The 16325-nt window shown below is 38.1% G+C and overlaps 1 protein-coding gene across 3 annotated transcripts in view; it reads right to left on the bottom strand.

Annotated features, from left to right (window-relative positions):
* LOC113489736 (protein hinderin-like) overlaps positions 1 to 16325 on the bottom strand; it is a 140333-nt gene that overhangs the window by 28534 nt on the left and 95474 nt on the right. For all 3 annotated transcript variants that reach the window (XM_026865749.1, XM_026865748.1, XM_026865750.1), the window contains 2 exons: positions 9127 to 9311; positions 2045 to 2153 (listed from right to left, as the gene is read on the bottom strand). In XM_026865749.1, the coding sequence (XP_026721550.1) occupies positions 2045 to 2153; positions 9127 to 9311 (294 nt within the window). The remainder of the gene's footprint in view (positions 1 to 2044; positions 2154 to 9126; positions 9312 to 16325) is intronic.

Genomic DNA, 16325 nt, shown 5'->3' with positions numbered 1-16325 from the left:
CTCCCTGGCAGGCTTTCCATTGCTGCTACTGCCGGGTGCCAGGGTTTGTGCTAGTTAAAGCTGGCACAAACATGAGCTGAATCTAGTCCTATAAATTTAAATAGTCAAAAGTAATTAGGTTTACACGTACTGCCGAATAAATAAATTTGCTCTTAGGCTAGGGTTTTGTGCTGCAAGTTTCAGGTCCGTGCCAACTGTTGTGGTTAAGCTGTTACCACCCCCCCACTCCCCCCAACACAGATTATAACGAACATGCTGACAAACCCTAACTTTAGTGGCACAAAAGCAGCAATAATTCTTAATATTGATTAATTTAGTTAGTTAAACCTGCAGTCTAAGCTTATAACCATTCAGTGATAAATTGAGACCGACCTGCTGCCCAAGCAGGTTTTTTGATGAAGGATAGGATCAGCTTTAGGTCTCCGCAGAAATACTTGTCCATTTACCATTTTCAATTAGAGAAGGCCATGAGTAAGGGAAAGCACAACATGGCTGCTTAAACTGGTCAATTATACTTATAGCACTGACAGAGAGAAAGAAAGCGGGGAAGTGTGGGAGAGAGCCCCCAGAAATACAGGATTTTAAAAAATTTGTCATCAACTGGTAAAATAAACCTTTAAGGATGACAGCTAATCAGACTCCTTTTACTGATCACTTTATCTGATATGATTTCTAACAGCATATTTCAACAAATATTTTACTCCCCTCTGTGGAAAAGAATGGACCATCAATCCTCTTGAATAAAATTCCTTTTTCTGAGCAGTTGTTGTGTGATATGAATAATTATATCTACTGCTCACTGCTTGAATAGAATCTCAACTTATCACTATTAGACAGTATCAAGCAGTATCTTTACACACTCTTCATCTGATATTACCGGCTTGCAAAGGTAACCCTTGCTTCTAAGAGAAATGCTTAGGCAATCTTGTGGTTTCTGTTTGTTTAAACATACAGATACTTGTGGGAAACAGAGTCCAATCTATCTCACTTCTTAAATCCTCCCAGAATTATCAGCCCTTCCATCAGAAGAAAAAAAAATTTGTTTCCATAGCAAGTAAGTACAAATTTGTCAATATTGATAGTGGTTTTTCACCTATTATGTATCGCAAGTTCTCTCAGAAGATAGAAATAAACTGCCAGCTGCTGCCAAGAATACAGGGATGCTATCAAGCATACATTTTCCTACTCCACTGGGCCAAGAGAAGATTAAATCTGACTCAAGCCCTCTCGTTCTCCAAGAAACATTTAACTCTTTTTATGTACATTCTTGTCATCCCACTGCACGAAGTCATCTAACTAGTGGTGTAAAATACAGCAAATTCATACTTTAACGTGCATTTACTTTGTTGCTTAAGTAAATATTTTTTTATGAGAAAATGTAGGATATGATAAAGAAAAGTAAGTATTGTATGCTGTTTTTCTAGGCACTTACCACTAGAATTGCAATCCTGCCTAAAGAAGGCAAGTTGTTTTTAGACTCCTAAGTGTAACAACAATGCTGCTTTCTGTTTCTTCATTGGAGCAGAAGTGATAATACTGCCTTTCCAGTGCATTTAGTGCAGATATATAGTATAATCAGGAATTGCTGACTTAATGTGATTTTGTTGCTTGTCATTAAACATAAAATAACTCTGGTACAAAACATTTCAAAAGAAATGCCATTTGATAAAATATGGGGGGGACAACACAAATACAGGGGGATTAAAATCTTCAAGTGAATTTAAATCCTAACAGGGGTTAACACAATCCATTCAAATTATTTACAAATGTACTTAATGTGTCAGGACTTGGAACATAAAACACTTTCTGTTCAAAATCTAAGTAAAATTAAAATGCTAGAACTTGGCATATTCCTGCTTTACTTATTCTAACAAGCAATTTAAGGCTTACTATAAATGTCAAAAGGATATGGCAGTTTTTAGTTTATATTATCCAGCTCGTGCTAACATGAAATATCATAGAAATTCAGCCACTTCCCTCCATCTAGGAGAATGTGATAGCTGTGTTTGCAGAATCTTAAACCAGAGATTACCTAGCATCTTACCATGAAGTGTCATCCTGGACTGCTGATGTGGCTGTGGTTGCAAGCTCTTTACTGTTGCCTATCAGCACAGGAGATGTAGCTGCATCCTTGCTAGATCCTGAAGTTGTCCCTGTGGAATGAAGTGAAAACAAGACAGACATCAGAGGCTAGTAAGTTTTGGATAGATGCTTTGTGATTCTGCATTATTACAGAACACTGGGACTACAAGCTGCAACATTTCTGGAGGGCTATCTATACAGTGAAATGGCAATCAAAGAACTCATCAGTTGACAGTACTGCGCATAGCATGCATTTCAAGATCATACAGCATCAAGTCTGTAGAATAAGTCACACTCTACAGCCTCCATCTTACTGCCCAAAGTTTGACAGACTTGCACTGCTATAATTTCTTATAGTGGTCCACAGGATTCAGCTTGTTCCATGGATGCAGTTCTCATGACATACTACAAGATATCAGTTTTCCAAGTGTAAATATAACTATAATGGTATTTTGCTTTCAATAAAATAGAACTGTTAGTCCATTCCTTCTTTCCCCCTCCCAATAACTTTTTAATTACAAAATAATCTAGGTTAAAAGGTAAAGTCTGGAGGTTAGGTAGTACAATCCCCCATTCAAAGCAGGGTGAACAGAGTCAATTTTAAGGCACTTGTGCAGTTACGTTTTGAACGTCTCTATTGATAGTGAAACAACTTCTTTGGGCAACTTCTCTGGTTCCAGTGTTTGACGACACTCACAGTGAAAAACGTTTTCTGTAGCTAATCAGAATTTCCCTGAGTTGTAACTTTTTTGTGTTGTCTCTTGCTCTGTTGCTGACGACTTCCAACAACAGTCTCATTCCCTCTTCTCTAAACCCTCTCCTTAGGTAGCTGGAGAGAGCAGGAAGATCTGTGGTGAATCATCTCTTCTTAAGGCTGAACACACCCAGATTTCTCAGCCTCTCCCAGTAGGTCATACATGCCAGGTCCCTGACTGTCCTGGTTGCCTCTGTTGGACTTCCTATAGTTTGTCAATGTTCTCCTTGCTCTGCCAAGCCCCAGACTCCTACAGACATAGTCTCACCAGACATGACCAGAGGAGAAGCCTCACTTCATCAACTTGAAGACTACAATTTTGCTATTATGGCCCTGTTTGACATTTGGATACTCCATCACAGAGGCTGACTTGTGTTCAAGTTGTTGTTCAGCAGGACACCCAGTTCTTTTCTAGCCAAACTGCTTTCTAGGTTGTCAGCACCCAGTTAGTTGTGTTACAAGAGATTGGTCCAAAACACATGGAGGAGCTGGCATTTCCTTTTGTTGAATCTAAGCAGGTTTCTATCAAACCACTTCCCCAGCCTGTTAAGGTCCTTGAATACTGGGCTTTTCCCTCCAGTGTATTGACTCCTTCCCCAGTGGGTGTAGTCTGAAAACTTGCTAAAGGTGCATGCTGTCCTGCTGTCCTAGTTGTTAATGTTAAGCAGTTAACCACTAGCAACTGGCTGTCAGTTGATGACAACCATTTGAGGCTGGTAGACCAGCTAATTTTCCACTCATCTTCCACCTTTCACTCACCCAACTAAGAACTGGGTTTTACAGACAGGATTTAGTTAGACAACTTGCATACAGGTAGTCAGAGGTAAGTGGAATAGGAAAATTAGGAGTAGTCTGGTCTACTACACAAAACCCTGTGGGTTTGGGCTTTTTTAAACTAATTAACTCTGTCCAACCAACATCACCTAACTAAAACAGTAAGTATAGAAAAAAACTACAAGTCTCAGCAAAAATTAAAATCAAATCAGTGTTTAGCTCTTTAACTAATTCTGTCATGACTAAATATTCCTCAGATATGTGAACAGCAACATTATCTACCATCCATGCTGAAACATGAAGCAACACAACAAGGTTGTAATTTCAGGTTCAGTCCAAAATTTAGATGTCCAAGGGATTAAAATTATTTAAAATACTGCATTGATTTAAGATGTATATAAATATACACAATATAGTAAAACCACATGTTTTAAGGTGTATTCTAAGAAGGCTAACAAATAAATGTTTTCTTATCATCCTGCTATAATGCATTGTGCTTCAGAATCATGCAGTGAAAAAATCTCACCCACCAAAGAGTTAATTATCAGTGAAGTAACTCTTAGAAATATCATGGGGATATATGTTGATTGTGTGTCCCTGGTGACTTGATAGTGTGCCAATCCATGATGAGAAGAGTGGGTATGCATATAAAAACTGGAATCCTCTTGCTTAAACTTCTGGTTTTATGACCGAATAAAAGATTTTTAGAAATCATTCCACATGACAGTGGAATGAGGCAGCTGGATTTTAAGAAACTAATACTGAAGTAATAAAAATCTGGTGAGCGTGGGGAATATATTCAATTCCTAATACAAGAAAAGGCAGGCAAACGGTCAACATACAACATTCATAGCAAAACAGATGTATTTCTCCGAAAAATAAAATATATGGACTTGGAAGTGGCCAATACAGCCTCAAGGGGACTGTTTAAAGACCCAAGTTTGAAAATATTACCAAGGCTCGAAATGGAAAACAAGAAAAGGAACTAAGTAGAAATATACTGAGGCTGTTAGACCGCACAGACATAAAACAGGGGTAGCAAGAAATCACAAAGAAGTGCATATTTGAACAAAAAAATATTTAAAAATACATCTTGAAAAAGGCATGCAAGTCAACTGAGGGAAAAGAAACACCAAAGAGGAAGCAGGCCTATGAACATATGAAGATTAAATCAATAATGATCCTAAAATGGTCAAGCCAGTAATAATTTAAAAATACACTGTAAGAGAAAACAAAGAATAGAAATATTGGCAAGCAGGAGATAATGAAGACCATGTTGATGTGTAATACCTGTCTATATAAAGCTGATGAAAAGCAATTATCAGGGGGAAAAAAAAAAAAAAAAGATACAAATACTTTAGTCTGAAGGATATATATTTCAGGGCTAAAGGGAATTAGTTAATGAATTTATGAAGTGACTGGTAATTATTTATGAAAAGTCATAGAGAACTGGGGTGATACAAATGACAGCAAATTAATTAGATTTGCAGGTGTTGGAAGACAGTATGAGACTGGAGACCTTGCAGATGATCTAGAGAAGCAAGAAACATGGGAAAAAATAGACACGTTCACCCTTGGAAAAAAGAAAAAAAAAAGCACCCATATATGGTGTGATAATCTAAATCCTGACACCAATGAAGAGAACCTGGAGTAACAAAATAGCAAAAACCAAACAAGATGTAAACTTGCAAGGCAAGCTACGCCCAAAGCAATTACAAGATATATTCTAAATGGTAATGTTAAGAATACTATTTTCGATTTGGTTAACTTGGTATAAAGAATGATTTAAAGTAGATTAAAGACTCATTTGAGACAATTCAAATAGCAGTATATCTCTGCTTGAGAAACAGACAAGTAAAACATGAAGAAAGTGGGGAAACACAGCAGTCTACATTTTGAAAGTGTAAACACTAAGAATGAAGAAATACAGTTGAGGCTGGTTCAAGCAGTAATGGGATCAAAGTAAGCAAAGGGAAATCTAGGTTGACAATCATGAAAGAAATCTTTATGAATTGAATACTACTAATATTCATAATACTTAACATTTATATAGTACTTCACATCTTCAAAGTGCTTCACTAATACTAACTAATTGCTCTATTCAATTGTAGGGAAGAGTCTTCCCTCAAGGGAAGAAGTTCCAGATCCTGAATCCCTAAGAAGCTACATTAAAAAAACTTACTGAAAAACAAACACTATACAGAAAAATCAGCCCCTGGAAAAGTACAGATTCTGTGAGCTAAAATATTTTTCCTTCTCTGTTTTTTTCTTTTACCTATGGAATGGAAAGCTATACAGGCTATACAATATCATGCAGAAGCTATAAGAGATACAAATGGAAAAATTGTTCTTTCTTTGTTTCAATGCACAGATATTTCAGGAAGGGTGTGAAGAGGAAGACTTTATATAGAAATGTAGAGAAGAGGCCATAAAGCAGCTGAATGCAATGGATAGAATGTAGTTTCCCAGCCCCAAAGCAAAATCTTTTGAGGGCAGAAAGGAAGAGAAACTCCAGTGCTTTTTAACTAGACAAGTTGTTAGATTTTAGTGCAAACTGACATAGCTGCTGGTGACACCAATAAAAACAATTTACTGCTGAAAAGATCTAAAACTTGAGGATTTTCATCTGCTTAAAGTTTTGCTGGTAAAACCAAAAAAGTTTGGCTACAAGACACAAACACCTGTTAAAGCACAGGAATAAAAATCCAGGAGCAAACAGAAATAAGAGACAAAAAACAACAGTGAAACAATAAAAGCTGATTTCACAAGATAATCCAGTAAGGTTCCACCTTGAAAAGAGAGCAGAAGCTCCCCTTTCACTCCACAAGGTGATGGAACCAGCTTAACAATGTTCTCCCCATTATTAATCATCTGCAGGGAGAAAGGAAATCAACCTTTCCAAACTCACTTCATTCACAGTAAGTGAGCAGTCCTGCAAGCAGTAAAGCCTTCCACTGTTCCAACATGGGAATGTTTTCCTGATAAATTATTTTCTCAAAAAAAAAACCCAACCAAAACCCCCCCAAAACCAAACCAAAAACCAAAAACCAACCAAAAACCAACCAAGCCCAAAACCCCCAACCCCCCAAAAAAATCAATCTAAGAGAAGAAAGGTAGTCAAGACAACACCAAAATCTGGTACAACAGCCTATGTTGTTGTGGAGGGACACTATCATGAGTTGCACTGTCCCCCAGAAACATCCACCATTCCAAGTGGTACAAAGAGATTGTTTAGTGAGCCCAAAGGCCCACATCAGCACTGGCACTGCACTAAGGTGTGCTTGGAGACACTCCCCATCCTGAAGAGTATACAATTTAAATAGACAAGACAGATCAATGCATGAAAAAAAATCAAGCTCTGTAGCAATAGGTTAATATCTGACTGTCAAAAAGTTTTCAGTGGACGTGTTTCTGTATTCAGTATCAAGCACTGCTGTCTTCTGACCAAAAGGCCACCTTAAGGTATGAGGCTAAATGACATCAAGTTTCATGCCTCAAGATATCAGCTTGTTGACTTCATTGCTCTTTCCCACATCTCATGGCTTACTTAAGAGCTCAAGTAAGCACACCACAGTAGAAGGATCATTCCACACTGACATAACAGGTACTGAACACTGTCTGAGACAGAACCCCAGGCTTGCTGGCTCAGCACTCTGACACAGTAAGGCAAATACCACATTTTTATAAATTTCACCACAGAAAACAATGCTAGCATCCCTCATTTTCTTTTTGAGAGATGCTGTATAACTGCATTCCAATAAAAACATAAATTCTGAAGCAGCAATCCCAGGTCAGCAACAGATGGAAAGATGCAGTAGAAGCAAGGGCAGAGGCAGCTAAGTCCAGAGCTAACTGAAATTAAGAAACTTGACATTGTGCCCTGGTGATCCCCAAAGATGGAAAAAACACTTTATATGTATATGCCTGTTAAAGGAGTCCAAACATATAACAGAAGGAAGCCAATTAAAAAAGTACTAAATACAGAGGACTTCAACTTCAGTGATTAGCACTAGGTAATTTGCCTCATGATAAACAAGCCATTCAAATCAGTAATAGAACTGAGGTTGTTCCACAGCTTGAAAGCATTTCTCTGAACCTTATCTGGTATTACAGCAAGTGCTAATGTTTAAGTTAAATTTTGCCATGCAGCTGTACATCTTCAAAGCTAGCAATCCCAGTAAGTGTTTGCAAAAGATACCCACCATCTTCAGACATTACGATCACTAAATCAGCATAGGTGCAGCTCAGTTACTATGTGCAATAGCCAGATGCAGCTTGTAACTTCTCCTAAGTAGTATACAAAATGAAATGAAGAAATGAAGAGGAGGCCAGGTTGGATTCTCCTCCCCCCCCCAAATCTATGGAAAATAAATTACTTTTTGGGGACTATACCTATCCAAGGAACAAAACCCATCATCCAACTGAAAAATCTCAATTTCATCACTACAGTATTGAAAAACATAAAAGAAAACCATCAGTGAAAATTGCCCCTGAAACTTTGCAGAATTGTAACGGCTTTCTCTTGCTTAAATTGATTGGTGTAGCAATGTTATAAAATGACTATTAGGATTCATTGTGCACAACAGAAAGTGTGAAATGTCAGCAGACTATACAGCAAAAGTAATGGGTCCTGAACCCCTGTTAGTCAAAAATGATTTTGTTTCAAATTAGAAATTGATTTTTTTGGACACAAGCCCTTTACAGGCTTCCAACTTTTGTAGCTGTGCCTTGGAAGAGATTAACCTCAGCCACTGTTTGGGTCCAGGCTGATGATACCCTTTTGAAAGTTTCTTCACAGGGACTGCTTTTTAATGTTGGTACGGTCTTAACCAATAACACAAGTTATTTGTTCCTTTGAGAACTGCACCACATTTCTTCTCATTTTGCTATTTTCTTTATTTTTATGCTGACATATACAGCAAACTGGCTGACAAGTTAAAATAAAAAAAAAAAAAAGCTAGCTCATAATTGAACCAAGGATTATATTCAAGGCTTGGCAGTGAAATATCCAAGCTGCTTTTGTTCCCAACCCTTTCTATTCCTAAGGAAGACTCTTCTCTGCTCCTTAAGTGGAGGCACTAAGCTAAGAGCAGGACAGATTCTAGCTGTACAGACATCCCTGTGTGGCAAATACTGGGTTGTAGTGGTGGAGCCATTACTTGGGGAGGAAAAGAATGTGAAGATGATTACCTTTCAAGAGCAAGCCCCACTGGTACTTATTCTCTCTGCTTGCTGGGAAAGGAAAAAGAATTGTTGAAGTAGCTTTTTGAAATTAAAGGACTATTTTTTTCATTCCATCAGGAACACCAACCAAGAAGATCACTTGTTATTTAAAAGGGTTTTTTGTGCTTTTTATTATTTTAAACATAGCTACCTTTTCTTGGGTTGTTTTATGCAACTTGCAATCCTCTCACTTTAATTGTGCATTTTACTGATGTGCTCTTGAATGCATATACACAATTTCTAAATGCCATCAGCACACTCATGGCCCTACAATACAGTATGCTTCCCCTTACCTTTCCTTGACTTGGTGCCTTCCATCTTGGTTTGCATCAGAACAGTTTGCCCATCTTCCACGTCTGCACCAAAATCAACCATTTTCTTCCTCGAAGTGCCCTCACCACTGTTCTGCCGTGTTCTGGAGGTTTTGCTCCCTGGAGGTGTACTCAGAAAATGATCTTCGCATTTCAACACTGGCACACTGGAAAAGAAAGATCACACTATCACATGATGCATTCAGCCCTTTTAAGACTGCACCCAACCTTCTCCTCTACTTTCACTCTCCCAAATTGTAACTGTCATGCTGCTGGTTGAGCTCTTGTTGAATCCTTTTACAATGTCTGAAAGCAAGATGCCTTAGGATCAAAGAGTTACCAAACTACTTTATCAGGAGTCTTTGGTTATCAGCAGCTGGCAGCATTCTGACAATTATGTTTGGAGTTGTGTGGCATTTGGCACATTTCCTAAAGCATTAGGCCTTGGATTTCCTGAGTGGTTAGGATAGGGCAACTGGGATGAAGATACAGAAAGTACTTTGTCGAGCACAGCATAGCAAGGTTGAAAGAAAGAGTAACTAAAAAAATGCTCACTTTGCTAGGACAAAGAGGAAACAAAGATTATGTGAAGAGAAAATTGGAGTCATAGTTTGCAAAAGGGAAGCAGATCATAGAATCGTTTAGGTTAGAAAGGACCTTTAAAATCACTGTGTCCAACCTTTAACCTAACACTGCCAAGTCCACCACTAAATGATGTCTCTAAGCACCACATCTACACTTCTTTCAAATACCTCCAGGGATAGTGATACATTGATTCAAGAAGAAAGGGACTGAGAGGAGATGAGACAACAAGAGGTGACATGAATGAAAGGAGAATGTATGAGCAAGCTGGTGGCAAAGTATCTCATGCAATAGGTGCAGCAGTTTGAGTAGAGTCAGAAAAGAGAAGGCTAATCAGAACCATTATGGTTCAAGATGAACTTTGGCACAAGATTGTAAACACTACACAGATAGAGCCAGGAGGCAAATTTGGTGATGTGGAGCAAGCATGACTTCAGTCTCTGCAGACATAGGCAATCACAAAAACATTTTAGGAAGACAGAAAGCCATGGAGACCCATCTCTCAGTAAAGACAACCCACTGCTTTGAGATTCTATTCTCTGGGAAAAAACAACTTTAAATGAGGATTCCCAACATGCATATGTCATTAGCCCTGTCACTGCTATGAAAAGAAATTAAAAGAAAAAAAATAAATCTTTGGATTATCCACATGAAGGAATACAATCCATCCCAAGATTATAATTCTCTATTTGCAATCATGGGAGTGATATACAACTTTCCTAAATGATGTGAAGATTGAACAAATCTTTGTCCTATTTAAGTACCAGTTTTACATAGGTGACCCAAAGACTGCCACTGAGTTTGTATTATTTGAGATACAGTTTTGTGGAGGTTGATTCACAAGAATCTTTTACCTGAAAGCTTACACTACTGAAGTTACTGTACATCTGAGAAAAAATCAGGTATCTGATGTTCCCATCAGAAAATAATAGCTAAATTAAAAGTTTCAAATCAATGTGCTGTATAAGCCATTGTTTAATAGGGCCCACTGCGCCTGTTGGACAATTAGTATTACTCCTGTATTATTAATGCAGAACATTATATAATGGCTTATGACCTGTAATAACTGACTGAAGTGTTGGATAAAACTTCTCTGAATAACCTCCGTTTACTTTAGGGCTTCATACTGTGTGGCTGCTAATAATACTGCAGTGTTATTAAAATTTATGGTGGACTAAATTAGTATCTTATTTGAATGATGGGAAATTATTAACCTACTAACTCCTGCAACCCAGAGTACAGGAAGAGATGGGTTTGGACCCCAGTAACTGTTTAAAGAGGCTTAAAGGTGTAATACTTGACCACATTTCTCTGATAATACAGGACTTGATATTCCATTTGCCCGTACTTGGATGATTAATAGCATTTAAAAACACTGAGGTTGTCATTATTTGGACGCTTTTGGAGTTTTTAAAGTACATTTAATTACAACCTACAGATCTTCTGTGAAGACAATGACCTTTGGCTTGTAGATGAGGAGGTGATTACTCGACTGGTTCACTGGAATACCTTTTACATGGTGCTGTTACCTCTAGAATACTGAGTTCTGGTTTAAGTAACACTATGGCAGAGACAAGTCAAACAGAAACAGACACCAAGAAGTTAAAGAAGCTAATTTATGAAGAAATAACAAAAGCAAGTGTATTTGTATTTGCATTTACAGCACACTAAACAAGTAATTAGTGTCTGGTTCTTTAGTCTTTAATAAAAAAAAGCTCACAGTAAAGTTTTGCTCAAGGATAAGAAGTCCAATCTTAAAATGACAAACAATCTGAAAGGTGTGCAGACTGAGGAGGGAAAGGGATCATGCAGAGAGATACAAAAATTTAATACCAACCAAAATCAAACAAAGAAAACATAAGGAAAAAAAAAACCAACTTATTTCCAAAGACAGTTACTTATTAACCTGTGGAATAATTAGTTAAATGAATGACGTGACTACTGCAACCTGAAAAATTTAAAACTAATGTATGGTCCAAGGGGATCGGTCACATACAGCTAGAGAGATTAAGTGACAAAACAGGTCCTTCTCTATTTTCAAATACAACAATCCATCACATCACTCAAATGCAGCGTGGTTAGTGGGACTTCATCGGATATTGTGGTACCATGTATGAATTTTCATGCTACTCCCTGAAACTACACAACAGAGAAGACTGTCTAAATAAAGACCTTATTAACCCACCTAACCTACATAAAAAAGGCAGGAGTTGTAGAGTAGCATCACCAGAAAAGCAGCGAGTCTCAGCACTGTGGCCTCCTTATGAATATCAAAGTACATCACCAACAAAGGAAAACACACCTTGAACATTTTTTTCCATTTTGTCTGCGCTTCATATCGCGATATCCCTGCTGAGTGTGAATGGCAAATTTAAAATGTCATTCAGGAACCATTGAATATTGCTAGTATTTGCATTCCTTAAAAAGTAGAAAAACATTAACCTTTTGTTTTATTGAATTAAAATGCCATGGAAATGCTGATGTAGTCTTCAGAGACTGAAATACTTTTACAAAGAAGAATAGCTGTCATTTATTAGACACAAAGAACAATTACTTGATAGGATGCTTTCTGACAAAAAGCAGATTGGTATTCTCATCATAGAAAAGGCATTGTAAAAAAACCCAGCACAGACCTCTGAGACTTGAATAATTTAAAGCTGCATTTGGTGCAATTTGAATTTTTCTTTAGGGAGGCAAAGTTAAATACCTTTAATTTGTTCTAATTATTTCAAATTTGCAAGTTAATTATGGCTGATCATTAAATAACAAAAAGGACTATCGTCTCCATAGAGTTTTACCTCCTACCCTCTGCATTACTTAAGCTAGATTTTAGTATGCATGAATTAACTTTCTAAATAATCACACGGTTTGACTAAATGGCTCAGTAAAATGAGCTCTGATCCTCAGAATAAGCATTAATGGACATTAGAAAGGCTATTGGGACCCATGTTACTTACATTATAAGTATTTTTAATGGGGTCTTATTTACTAATCTTTATGTACTGTTCAAGTTAGGGCACCATATAGATACATTATTCTGCTTTAATAGAGAAAAGTCAGTTCTTCAAGATACTAAAACAAATGTCCATTTAGAGCCAAGTAAATTCATTTTTAAATTAATGCAGGAAAACTATGATAGAATTTAACTTGTTATAGCTGCTCATCCTGATGAATCAATCCAACATAATGGTAGCCCTGGCCTGCAAATGGAGTTTTACAGAACTATTGAATTGTTAAACAACTCAAGCAGCTAAGACTCTTGCTACAGAGCAGCATTTACTACCAGCATGTGTACGCCTACAAGGTTTCATCTCCTCCCTGCTCCATATCTAGCACACATCTGATCAGTTCCCAGCCATCGATACCAAATTTGGACACTGACCTTCCAGTGAACTCTGATATTCCCATGCATTTTTCAATGCAGATCAGTGGCATCCAGAGAACATGACATTATAACTAGTCAGAAACCCAAAACGTGAGGCAATTTATGCCTCCAGTATATATGTTCAACAGATGGCTGCCTTAATGGTACCCTACTGCACCCTGTTGAGGAAAGGGCATGCAAGTTTAACCATCATCAAACTAAGAGACTGCTGTGGTAGGTCAGCTCCAAAAGCAAACATGCAGGAATGTTATTTTCCTGTTCGACAATTTCTGTTTTAAAAATAAAATAATTAACAGTTCATGTGCGCAATCTGCTGCAATTATATCAGGCCAAGAATCCATAACACTTAATGGTGCAAAACTGGTGATAATTAAGACAACCCAAGCAATACGTTTTTGTAGCTGGAACCTGTATTGCCATTTCAGATGCAGTTTGACAAACAGGCTGAAAATTGCTTCCCCACCACCACTTTGGCTGGTAGAGCTTTCAGCCAGATCAGCTTCCAGAGTCAGCTTGGTATAAAGCAGCAGTATCACAAGTGCTGGGACAAAGAGAAGGTGTTAATATCCCACAAGATCTTCTATTCAGCAGGGGTCCAAATTTACATCAAATTATCAAATCACACTTTTGAAAACCACCAGTTCCAAAGCTGGACTGTTTGGGAAGTTGGTTGTCCGCATGGCAAACGAATATTTGAAGGAAGAAGGACTACAGACTCTGGATGAGTGGATCTAAGAAGCAACAACAGTGGTCTCCTGAATAGCCAACTTTTTTCAGTCCTGTCAAGTGTACTGTGTTATTCTTTGTAAAGCCCCTACTTCCACAACTACCAAGTGTCTCAGATTTTTTTTTTTTCCAACAATGTGTCAGGTAGGGTGGTATGATTACCCTAATCCACAAGGCAAAGAAGATAAGAAACATGCAGTAAAGAAGCTGGGCCCCTGGACCCAGCAGAGGTGGAAGAGAACGGGAACTGACTCCTAAACACTCAACTCACTGAGGAGAGGAGACACCTGAAATTAGTGCACACACTATGTAATGTATGTCTGTTTAGACCTAATCATGAGGAAAACCCTGACAACAGAGGTGGAGCTTACATCCCTCCTTAGCACATCTCTATCTGCAGCCTGGCATCCTCTTTTGAGGGGACACAGTCTGTGCCTTCTTTCCAGCAGAGCTGGGGAGAAACACATCAAGTTATAGAAGCCAGCAGAGCCAGCACATGGGAAATAGGAGGCAGACTGGTTCACTCACTACTGCTTTGTGTAGGGTGTGCAAATCTACAGTACGGCCAAGCTGGAAGAGAGGTAAAAGCATTGCAGGTGAGGAGGAGAAGCACAGCATGAATTTCAAGTCAATCTTTCATCCCTGAACACCACCACCTTTCCATTCTCCCACAAAACCAATCTGCTCATGTCAGCAGATCAGCAACTTAAAAAAAAACATTAAAAATCTAAATTTTATCATATTGAAACAGAGTGCTTTAGAAAAATCTAAGCTTAAAAATTTTCCCTTCCTTTAAAAAGCAGGAAAAATATATTCTAATACAGACCTTGAAGGCCATATTCAAACCTAGAGTGAGATTTTGTGGCCTGGCATTTTGACACTTCAGTTAGATAGATTGGAATGTTAATGACACTTCGGGGATCCAGTGTATGTTAGTAAGAAACAGCTGCTTTCCTTTCTAAAGAGCATGTTCGTTTATAATTTTGAGATCACAGAATCATAGAATAATGGTTTGGGTTGGAAGGGATCTTTAAAAGTCATCTAATCCAATCCCCCTGCAATGGGCAGGGACATCAACTACATCAGGTTGCTCAGAGCCCCATCCAACCTGACTGTGAATGTTTCCAGGGATGGGGCATCTACCACCTCTCTGGACAACCTGTTCCAGTGTTTCACCACCCCTGCGGTAAAAAAAAAAGTCTTCCTTGTAACTAGGAATCTGATATGTATCTCTGAATCTAGCCTTTTTTAGTTTAAAACCATTACCCCTTGACTATTGCCACATATCCTATTAAAAAGTTTGTCTCCATCTTTTCTTATAAAAAAGACCCCCTTTACACATTGAAATGCTGCAATAGGGTGTGCTGGAGCCTTTTCCTGGCTGAACATCCCCAGCTCTCTCAGCCTTTCCTTATAGGAGAGGCGTTCCATCCCTCTGATCATGTTTGTGGCTCTGCTCTGGACCTGCTCCAACAGGTCTGTGATCTTCAGGACCAAGTCTCCTTTTTCACATATTTTCCTAGGAAAAAGGCAGGAGGGCAGGGACAGGTAGGGGAATACTTCAGAAGCCAGAAAGAGTTCTGAAATGGAAATAAAAATATTATCAAATCTGCTTGTTAAAAAAGGATATTTTATCATACAAAACAGGCAGTGATTGCCTACAATCTATATGTTATTATGTACACAATATATTGCTGGGGAGTGATGCAGAGTTTTCATCTCTTACAGTCCTCTTCAGGCTCAGAGCCCTAAAACCCAGTAATGCCTACGACTATCAGGTTTCTCTGTTGTTTTTTTGGTTTTGTTTTGTTTTGTTTTGTTTTTTTCTATTGAACTGTCTCTCTTAGACCTACTGTATTTGGTTTACTTTTCTTTCATCTTGGAGGAGTTATACTGGCTACTATGCTAAAAACTCTTCCATACATCAGGCTGTACCACGGTACAGTAATCCATTACACAGCTTCTCCAGACCACTGTTTCAGAGACCAGTTCCTTTCCCAATTCCCTCAGTGACTGGTGCTCAGGTATTTAATTCTACCAGCAAGAATTAAGGCCACATATGCTCTTAATTAGCAATGACCTATTAGATCATACCAGCCATAGGTGAAACCCTGGCCTCATTGAATCAATCAGAATACTGCCTTTATCTTCAATGAAGTCGAGACTTCACTTAATACACACAGTTAGAGGTCCATTTGTAGCAACTACTAAGCTAAATTCCGTCTAAAATTATATTCATGCCTTCCCTTTGAAGACCTGTCCTGATTCTGCTCTAAGTTAGCTATATTTCAACACCATACCAGCATCTTTCCCACATATCTTATTTTTCTTAATAAACAGCAAATGAGATCTTATTACTTTTCTCTCTTCTCTTCTGAATCCACAGAAAATTCCAACTTAAACGTTTTCAGACAGTCATAGAGAAATGGCCACAGAAAGCAGACTGGCAAAGCTTTAGCAGGACAAAATGCTGTGATTGTGTGTTTGG

The sequence above is a fragment of the Athene cunicularia genome, assembly GCF_003259725.1.
Source record: "Athene cunicularia isolate RWA chromosome Z unlocalized genomic scaffold, athCun1 chrZ_part1, whole genome shotgun sequence".
Classification (NCBI taxonomy): Eukaryota; Metazoa; Chordata; class Aves; order Strigiformes; family Strigidae; genus Athene; species Athene cunicularia.
Note: the sequence above shows the minus strand (reverse complement) of the source record. Positions and strands in the feature narration are given on the sequence as shown.